At 39.3% G+C, this 10,929-nt stretch overlaps 1 protein-coding gene across 1 annotated transcript in view; it reads right to left on the bottom strand.

Annotated features, from left to right (window-relative positions):
- Positions 1-2,243: 2,243 nt before the first annotated feature.
- The window catches only part of LOC124162621, a 140,873-nt gene continuing 132,187 nt past the window's right edge, over positions 2,244-10,929 (bottom strand). Inside the window, exons 3-6 of the mRNA XM_046539208.1 lie at positions 10,142-10,423; positions 6,774-6,896; positions 5,691-5,774; positions 2,244-4,971 (exon numbers count right to left, since the gene is read on the bottom strand). Coding sequence (XP_046395164.1) covers positions 4,903-4,971; positions 5,691-5,774; positions 6,774-6,896; positions 10,142-10,423 — 558 coding nt within the window. The 3' untranslated portion in view covers positions 2,244-4,902. The remainder of the gene's footprint in view (positions 4,972-5,690; positions 5,775-6,773; positions 6,897-10,141; positions 10,424-10,929) is intronic.

Below are 10,929 nucleotides of genomic sequence, written 5' to 3'. Positions count from 1 at the left end.
GCGTATACGCAGCATCATGAAAATCATATAATACGATGAAAATATTTTTATTCCAAAAATTCATCTGAATTTGGCCAAAATAAATCGGAAAATGTGAAAGGACCGAATTTAAAAGCCCTAAAGAGTACAGTCTGGGGATTAACGGGTTAAGGAACAAACTTTTGCCTTCTTTTACTGTTATGTAGTAATCTAAATCAAGGAATATTTTTTGCTATGCTCGCCAGTGATAGGGTGGTTTCCTATTATTTTTTTATTGCCTAAATCGGAAGATTATTACTCCTGGAGTACATATTTCACGATTTTAGATTTTTAAATGACGATATCTATTTTTCGCGATTAAATGAAAAGTGAAAATTTTCTAGCACGCGAAAACGCGACGCGTAAGTAGGAATGAAGGGAAAAAGTCCGTACAACGCATTTCTGGTTCCCCCTCCCCCCTGGTAGGTGACCTTGATCGAGGCTCTGAGCGCTGATGGGACGCAGGATGCTAACGGGTAGCTGAGTACCTTCCTGTCTGTTAGCGCATGGCTTAAAAAAGGTTTATTAATACCTTATCAAGCGAAGAAAACTTTCCGACCTTAGCCAGTTTTAATAGGTGATTATTAAGACATGTTTCCCTGAGCTCTGTGACTCATGCATGCATTGGTAGCCTCTGACGATGCATAACTCCTATCCTCTCGTGTAGAAACTAGGTCCCTGTGACGTCACGTGGAGTGGAATCGCATGGGCGCCAATCTGGCCTTTTTCAAATGAGGATAAAATTTGACCCTTGCCATTCGTCTAAACCGGTATTTCAAAAACCAAATAATTTGTGCATTATGAATACACTAATGGTGGGTAACGAATCGCCATCAATGCCTTTTGTTTTCTTTGATGAAGGAAACTACCCTATTGAAATGAGTTATTTTCTCCTATCTAATCAAGAGTAGAGTAAAGATATTCATGATTTGAAAGGTCGTATGAGGTGTTTGACTCTTGGCCGAATATGTTTTCTAAATGCGTATTCATGGAAGCCACCAATGTCTCTTGATCTTCAACCCAATGCTCGTCAATCTTAAGTTTCTGGATTGGTTTTGGCTGTTTTCTAGAAGCCCATTGGGCCAAGTATGTTTCTGAGGGTGTGTCATTCAAAATGATGTTATCCCAGCCGGCTCTCGCTACTTAGGCTTTCACCTCTCAAATGTAATAGCCTTCCTTGGTCTCAGCATATATAGGTTCCTTCGTAATCCTCTTTAGTAAGTATGTAATGCATGCTTCTTTATTTCCTGCTTGAGAAGCTCCCAAGCTATGCATGGTTTTTTTGGGCTTGTGTATTCCTTATTTAACTGATAGCTTTGAATGGGAGCAAATGGAGCAATTTTCAAGCAAAGCATTATCAAAATGCCAGTAAGGAATGCACTTTTTCCTATCTTTAACAATGACACACAGCCCTGTTGTCAGAAAAGCTGGAATCAATGTAAACATGTATTATGCCCAGACCGCACTCAGGTGCACGTCGTTTTGAAAAGTGTTGGTTTGGGATGTGAGCCTTGAGAGTCCTTCACCTGCTTGAAGCCCAATGCTCCCTCCTTAATTTGGCTAACTCTTATAACGATCCCCCTTCCCATGATAGCTGTACTCTTTGAAGTTGGCCGGCAAACAGGAGAACAGCCAAGTAAACAATAGTTGCTTTAACATGAGGAGTCTCGTTGCCATTACACATATATCTCCTTAGAATATGTAGTGACAAGTATTTCTATTCAGCATAAACAATGAAAAAAATCTGTCTTTCATATATATTTATAATTCAGTGTATAATTAAAATCAAATAATATTACAGAAATATTGATTTATTGTGATTTATAATGATTATCATTTACAGTAAATTTTCACTTCAATAAAAATATAAATTGAAATATACAACATTTCTTAGTCAAAACAGTGTGCTAAAATTATTAGGCGAGTTCAAAAAAATCACAGCAAAATTCTTAACACAAATGAAAACTCTCATCCCAAAATATAATAACTCTTCAATGATTTTTTTGCTTTCAGATGAATGTAAAATTGTTCTTTAGTAAAAGGAATTTGGATATAGCACTATACCTCAATGATGATAAGCAAGGAAGAATTTTCCAACAAAAGCCTTACTCATCAAGGAACAACATGTGTGTTTCCATAGTGTCATGTGAAGTGTAAAAAATATGAACTGTACAGTGTATAATATCATTTATTTGTATTTGCTCCCAGTTTTTTAAGTTACTGCCTTAAATTTATGTCAAAGATATAGTGAAACAGTGTCTGATGTGCAATAACCATTGCTCAAGTAGGTATCAGGTAAAACGAAGGTCATGTTTTTGATACGTATATACATTTTTCGTTCTCACGTAAAAAACAATGAATGCCCAAAAAAAATATTTACAAATTGAGCTTATTGGGAGATGTCTTTCCCGTTGGACTGTGAATGGTAAAAGGGGCTATGTACCCTCATTAACATTAGTCCCAATAAATACCTCCAGGCAAGATATATTAATGGAGGCCCTTTTCAGCCTAATATTGGCTTACCATTAGATAGATGTTAAATCTTACAGAGGCCACTGAAAGCCACAAATAAGAGGTTTATGTACTTGACTGTCATTCCTATGCCTGTAAACACATTCATTTTCACCCTTATGCTGAAATTCTACACAAGTTGACAATGCATTGCTCTGTTCCTCAACTAAACATTTTGCAGCAACCAGGAAAGTCCATGACATTGACTTGACTGGCAACCAATCCAAAATCATCCAATTTCTGGTCACGTGCACAATAAATCACATACAAACACTAAAAAGCCATCCATAGGGATATGCATTAGGCATTTCCGTAGGGAATGAATTGAACAAGCTGTTTAAATCAACCTGTGTGCATAGTAGCAAAAGCAAAGAGAATGTAAATGCTACACTACTGCTTGAGGATCCAATGCAACTTTGCCCATCCAGGTGAATAGCTGAGTTTGATCATGTGGAGGAACCAAGCTTGAATTCTTGTTAAGTGTTATCACTTTTTTGGACCAAATTCCTTCCTTTGATGGCTTCATTTTTTGCACTGGTACATGTGATTGAGTACAAAGTCATTTTCTCATACAGTGCTTCAATTATAAATTCATTACTTATTTCTCTTTGTGAGTCATAGTGTATTGAAGAAACTGTTGAAGGACAAGTGAAAGGGAAGAAGAGTGAAGGAAGGTGTGAGGCGAGATATGCATAGGTGATGAAAGAAGTTACATAATCAGAAGAATTGCGTGAGTGTTAAAGATAATCTGATGGGAAAATTGAATGGAGAGCTGTATCAAACCAATTTTTGGATTGTTGACCAATAGATGATGATTTCTCTTGAAAGAATGTGAATTTTCCTTCTCCTCAGCAGTCATCTCTTTAAGCAGCCACTATATTTTGGTTCTGATGATGGCATCTGCTATGTTAGTAAGATTGGTTTTAGCTACACTGATTAGCCTTGGGAGTTCTTAACACCAGGAGAATCCAAAATTGTATTTTAAAAGTTAGAAATAGAAGCTTCTTACTGTAAAAAAAAATTCCAATCTCTTTTTATTATTTTTGGCTATAGTTAAGCAGTTTTCTAGTTTAAGGGGCACATTTTTGCTGGTATCGGCAGAGAAAGAATGAGAGAATAGAGGAGATTTAGAAATAAAATTGCAGTAACCATAAATTCACTATAGACTGCCATCAAATTATAGAACACCACCCTAAATGAAAGGCGTAAAAATTCTATTGCAAAAGATTAAGTTGCCATCTTTCACTTATATAATAATGAGGCGAAGTAAAATTGTCTGAATATATACTCTGCTGAAGCCAAATTTTCAGAAACTCCTCAATTAACTTAAGTGTAACATTATCAGATTCTCTTCCTCATTGGAGTTACATAGCAATGCAAGCCAGCATAGTCAAAGCAATGTTCATGACATGATGAGCTCATGGTAAGTGATCTCTGCATCACTTACCATGAATTTTAAATTGGTATCATCTAAAGCAGTAAAGACATACAATTCAAGTTAATGCTCTGGCAATGCAATTTAGATTACCACAGAGATGTAAATATAAACAATTTTCAAAGATCAGTGGATGGTCAAAATAGAATATGTGAAAAAATTGAAAGTTTTTCACCTCTTACTGAGAGTTTTAGAGGATGCATAGTTTTATTTTTGATATATGCTCTTTATTTCAGATGCATATTATTTCTAAAATTACTATTTTGGTTAATGCCTGATTTTAACTTTCATAATGGATAATAATAACACAAATGGGGGTGGGAAATTTTGAGATACATATAATTCAATTTGAGTAGACGAAAAGTGAATTTTCAATAAAATTAGCAAAGAAGATAAGTCAGTTTTTAACACAATTTTGTCACGACTAATAGATGAAAATTAAAACAGTTAAGTGATATAGTAGCTGAACTTAAATCCCTCTGTCTTACTTTTAATCATAAAATAAAAATTCATCATCAATGTTATACACTCAGAGAATATACATTATATAATAAAATATTTTACGGTTATTCTTGAAGTTACCTAGAATTGGTGAGCAGGTATTTTGAAAATCAAGTTTAGATTAACAAAAGTATGTATTGCACCTGCAAGTAATTAACCAAGAATTCATATATTACATCCAGTGATGTTTTTGAACACACAAGTAGCTGTACATCTTCCTGTTCATTTTTCGTACATGTTTTGACTTGGCTTACATGCCATTAATTGGTCAAGTACATTTTAAAACAGTGGGTTTTTCACTTACATTGAGTAGGGTGTCACATTGGTTTTGGCTCCATTATGTTTTTCAAAAAAGCTTGATGCTGTAGAGTTTTGAATTTAGTAGAGCCTTTAATGGAACATTAATACAAACAAGTTAATAAATATGAATGACGCACCTATGATGACGAAGGAATGATCAGCCCCTTGACAAATGAAAATAAAGTCCTGAAGATGGAAAATTTGATCTGAAAAATGAATGATTTCAGGTATTAGTAAAACAAAGTGGTTTCATTTCAAGTAGAAAAAATCTTGTATTTCACACAGATTAAATTTAAAGTAAGAATTGGTTATTCCCAACAGACAGCCAACTTATGAATTATATTGAAGAATGAAGGAGCAAGATGCCAGGTTAGTTTTTTTCTGCTATGAATGAAATCCGCAGTATAGTACCTAGGTACATACATAGTACCATAGAGGAAGTACATATATTATGATAGTACATATTTATATATTTCTTCATTTCATTGCATTCACTCCCTTTTACTGTACACATTTGAACCTTTAGTCCTCGGAAGGAAGTTGGAAGGCCCCAACACATCCTACAAATTATATTTTAGAGATATTTCTGCTAAATATGAGCATATGATTTCCAACTTGAGGAATTACCCAATTGGCCATGAAACAGCAAATAAATGTGTTTCAATCACTGGCCCACAGGTAAGATTCAAACCTCCTCTTTGAAAACTGAGAAACATATATGTATGATCTTTTTTCGCCATCCGTGCGACTGGTGTTCAATCATTTAGAATACTCTTGGTCTCCCAGACTACGTTTAAATGTCATCACTGAGTAATTAATAGGAAAATGGAACATAACCAGACTAATAAAAAGTTAAAAGCAAAGAGAACCTGGAATCCTGATCTTATAAAATAAAATTCTGTAAGGAATTACAAGAAGGGCTTACCCTGAGAACTGTGGAAACTGAACTAGTGATGAGACCCAAGGCACTAAATTGGCGTCCAGATGCATTTTCATCATTATTTGTGGTCTGAAAGGTATGATTATCTCATTAGTTCTAACATCAGAGAGTGCAGTGGTAGGTATCAAAATAGTAGGCATACATGCTTTGAAAAAATTATCTTCTGTAACAGGTCAAGAATGACAAGATTTAAGAATAAATATTTTTCTCTTTTTCAAAACAATTTTCTCACAGACATGCTTACAATACTGTTTCTACAATTCAGGATGGATCTCAATTAAAAAAGTTAAAAGTGAGGCAGTGAAATTTCATAACATAGTCGTATCTCTGAAAATTTTATTAGAAAACATTTTGGCATTACAATGTTAGTATTTCAATTAAATCATGTTGTTTAAGGTGAAATGAGGTAGTGGAACCGCTGCTTCATAAATAAAGTATCATTTTGTCATGTTAAAATACCAGATTCAAGGGTTTAATATGTGGTAATTTTGTGCTCTATCAAAAGTAACCATGAAACATCTCTAGGCACCCATTTCTACCTTTATAATTAATTTTCCACAGCAAATGTTCATGTTCAATTTAATAATTTTTGAAAAAATGTAGGTAATTACGGTAAACTCTTGATTATCTGAGAAACTGATTGTAACTATTATTGATGGATAGGTACTACTTAAAAAATACATGAATATGGAAACAGAAATAATGGTCTTGAAATAAACATTTCAATTTCAAGGATTGAAAGTATTACTCATATTGTGACTGGATCTACAGACTGATGACAGCTGAATTCCTCGTACCACCTTTACTTCTACCTTTACTGAATTCTTCGTAATACCTTTCACAACTTTTTAGATGGATCAAAATTTAGAAAAATTCTTCAATGTTTAGGATTGAAATATTTTTCAAACTTAAGAGTTGAGGCAGTAAAGTAGATAATTTTTGAAAGGGATTATAAGTAGCAAAAGACAAATGGCTGTAATATGATTCCAAGCATTTATGCAGTCAAAACCCGAAACCCTTGAATCAATTTATGTAATTTTCCAAGCGATGAACGCAGAGTGCACTCACATCATCATTGGCCTTGGCAGAGCCTGAAGATGAGCTGCTGCCACTCAGGAAACTCGAGACCAGACTGAAGAGGATCCCTCCAGAGCCCGTTGAACCACCACTCCCCTCCTCCTGCTTCTCACCCTGGGAAAATTTGTGAACGGCAAGGTCACAAACAAATAGGTACAATTCATCCCCTATAATATCATAATCAGATGAAGCCACCCACAAATTTGGTATCAGAACCATGGTATCAGAGTGAAGAGTTGTGAAGTCAGGATGATTTGATTTTTCAGATTTTCTTGGAGTGGTTTACAATACTAACATAAGCAAGTGCTGCTCTGAATGATTGAATCCAAATGTGCAGGTGGTGCTAAATCTGGAAAAAGTCAGATGCACAGGTGGATCTAGGGGGGGGGGGGGGTGAGTATGTGCCCTCCCAGACCCTTAAAAAATATGCAAGTTTTTTAATACAGTCCCATTATCACTGTGCTCGTTTTGCATTACAAGATATCCTTGTAGCCCCCCCCCCCCCCCTCCACAGACAAAAATCCTGGATACGGCCTTGCTTGAGCCCCCCCAGAAAGAAATCCGCCCCTGGTCCCATTCCATCATCCATCTCAATTTCCGTCTTGGCAAGCGTGTAGCCAGAAATTTTCTTTGGAGGGACTTAGGTGGTATGGGGTTTGCCTCTACCCATGTTTGTTGTCGATTTGCACGCATTGTAAAAGCTCATTTAATTAAATCAGCTATGCATTTCAAATGCATAATACTGAAAGTTAACTCTATTGAAGGTTATTGGTGACACAATGAAATGTAACTATCAAAAAATGTAGTGTCATTGGATAGATGCCCCTAGGCTAGTGGTCTCCTCAGCAAATGTCTCGTGGGTATAAGTCGCTACAAGGGAAAATATTTCGGGGGGAAGAAGGGGGTTTGAGGCCTCCAAAGCAGGCCCCCCCCCCCCCCCCGACTTTGAGCCTGAGTAAGTGTTTGGGGGTCAGTTCCGCTGCTCAAGGCACCTCACAATTCAACAATCAATTTTGACAGTGACTGAAGGCTTCAGTAATTGAATCCAAGCACTCCATCAACAAGACTTCTGTGCTCCACCAGTATAATACTAATAAATATCATTGAAAAAATATTCTCTCTGGTGAGAATTTCCATTTTACTTTCGACTTAATATAATATTTTGAAATTATTCACTATATCCATATGGATCCATGTGGATATAGTGGATAATTTCAAAATTTCAAATAGGACCAAAATTTCCATAAAGTGAAAAGGCTTGAGTTTAAAATGGAAATTGGTACAAAAAAGACAAAATGCCTATCATATTTCCCAATTACGCCAATTAGAATTTCTCCTGCGTTAGCCATCCATGTCGCATCTTCACTGAATAGGAAGCCCGCAACAGATTTCTGCTTTTATATGCGTTGCCCCACAATTTTTTCCAAATTCTCTGAACCAGATTTGGTGAGCTGTGGGCTTGCACCGTCGTTCTCATCAGTGGCACAGTGAGGGGGGGGGGGATTTGGGGGTAAAACCCCCCCCCCCCCCCCCCCCCCGGAGGTAATAGAAATTTTTAAGTTAAATCTATTTTACTTAATTGGATTAATATTGCTTATAGAATAGTGTGAGGATTAATAAAATATCATCATTTTGAACCGATCTCTGCATTTCTCCAGGGTTTTCTTCCGCGTCAGGTTGTTGGTTGGTTGACAACAGTTTCGCTGGCTGTCCTGCCAGCGTCTTCAGGTCGAAGGTGTCGGCTGTTGGTTTCTGCCTCGCTTATATACTGTAGGCTGGATGGGAGCTGCACTGTGATTGGCTGTCTGACTGGGTGCTTCTCTCTGATTTGCTCTCTTTTTGATGACTCTTTTTCATGCGCTGTGAAGGAAGTATCCGTCTTCTCTATTGAAATTCAAAGGTGTTTTTTGAATTTCTATCGCTTCCCTGATTTGTCTAGGGAAGTATCGGCACTCCTTAACTAAAAGTTTCTTCTCCTCAAATTTTATGTCGTGGCCAGGTTCCAACCATGCATGTTCGGCGAAGACGGATACTTCCTTCACAGCGCATGGAAAAGAGTCATCAAAGAGAGAGCCAATCAGAGAGAAGCACCCAGTCAGACAGCCAATCACAGTGCAGCTCCCATCCAGCCTACAGTATATAAGCGAGGCAGAAACCAACAGCCGACACCTTCGACCTGAAGACGCTGGCAGGACAGCCAGCGAAACTGTTGTCAATCAACCAACAACCTGACGCGGAAGAAAACCCTGGAGAAATGCAGAGATCAGACCATCGCCGCGGAAACCTACGCTCAAACATCATTTTGAACCGTTTATCTTAATTTTTTCTGGCAGAGGGCCTCCACACTTCCCGCTTACCCTGGCGGGTATGCAATACCCCAAGCACCCTAGTATAAGTTGCGCCTGAAACCCCCCCAAGCCTTAATTCCTAGCTGCACCCCTGGTTCTCATCATGACGATGGTGACTACAATGCTGCGAAGACCTTTTAAAAAACTTTCTCAGCCATCAATGCTTGTGCAATTTAATTGTACATAATAATATGAAGCTCATCATCAATGATACTATTTCATCAGCCTCTGCTCAGGTATTTAGCCAAGATCCAAAGCAAGTCTTCAGCTCCCCTGAAGCGTTTTCCCCATTAGCGACTTCCCGCAATGCATCTGCTGAGGAAAACTCGTGGCAAGCAGGCCGCCGCTTCCCCGTAACACATCGCCCTTGCTTTGTTTGCTGCTCTCTGCTTCCTTGAATGGGTTATTGCCTCCGACCGAGTTAATCAGCCAGAATTTCCGGTGACGTCTCTACTAAATGAAAAGTGGTCATTGGCTACTTTCGTGTTTCCTCATTTTTAACTTATGAGAGAATGGCTGAATGAGGAATACATTTTAATTGGTTAGGATCTTCACACCGCATGAGGCTATTCATCTCTCTTTATGACAACGTTCCGAAGAGCGACACGCTCACACAGTGGCGCAGCGAGGGGGGGTTTTGGGGGATAAACCCCCCCCCCCAGAGCTTAGAGAAATTTTTAAGTTTAATCCATTTTACTTAATTGGATTGATATCACTAATAGAATAGTGTAAGGATTAATAAAATATCCCTCATAAAGCCGTAAAACTCACCATTTTCAACCATTCATCTTAAAATTCCGCAATTTATTAATCTCGCACCTGCCGCTTATCCTGGTGGGTATACAATACCCCAACACACCCCGGTTTTAGTTACACTTAAACCCCCCCCAGCCTTAATTCCTAGCTGCGCCCCTGCGCTCATAGTCTTCCGGGATCCAGGAATCCAATAGGTGTGCGATACGCCGCAAGGAGAAATGGGAAGCCTCACTTCGAGAGTGAGCATTGTCTTACGGTGTCCCCTCCGCCACTGCTCCCGCCCAGGATTCCCTGGATGAGCTCCACTGCCCTCTTGTCCCTCTGCACCATGTCCTCCAGGTGCTCCATCTCGACGGCCGCGGCCGCCCTCCGCTGCTCGCGCGCCTCTGCCGTCTCCCCGGGGGCCCCTGGGGAGAGCCCCGCCACCGCCACTGCTGCCGCCGACGACAGGATGCCCGCCTCGAGGCGCTGCTCAGCCGCTATGGCGCCCGACAGCAGCTTGGCCGTCTCCGCCTTGGCCACGTCCTCCTCCAGCCTCTGCGCGAGGGAGGAAAGGAAACACGTATGGTATAAAGTATGGTATTTGGATGAGGCGACCGGCAGCTGAAGACATTTGCGCCATGAGGGAAGGGTGGAGAGAAACCCGGCGTCGGCATTAGCATGTTTTAACCAAAGGCGCCAAGGAGACCGCGGCTTAACGTCCCATCCGACGGACGGAGTGTTGGGGAACCAGAGGTACAGGCCTCCACAAACACTCAAGCACGGATCGGGCAGTCTCTGAAAATTCTCTGCCACTGCCAGGATTTGAACCCGAGCCCGCCGGGTGGTAAGCCAACACTCAAGCCACCACACCAACCCGATCCCCGTAAAGAAAACACGCGACAGTTGCAATGAAAGGGGAGATTCCCAGGTGTTTGCTTTTCACAATAGCCGGATTTAGTACAGAATACCCGCAAACAATGACCAACAAATCATAATAAATGCTACAAATTACGTGATGAGATATGCGTCCAAGTCCGCGAAAGTCATCTTGAACAATTTAT

The sequence above is a fragment of the Ischnura elegans genome, chromosome 7, assembly GCF_921293095.1.
Source record: "Ischnura elegans chromosome 7, ioIscEleg1.1, whole genome shotgun sequence".
Lineage (NCBI taxonomy): Eukaryota > Metazoa > Arthropoda > Insecta > Odonata > Coenagrionidae > Ischnura > Ischnura elegans.
This window is presented reverse-complemented; position numbering and strand designations above follow the sequence as displayed.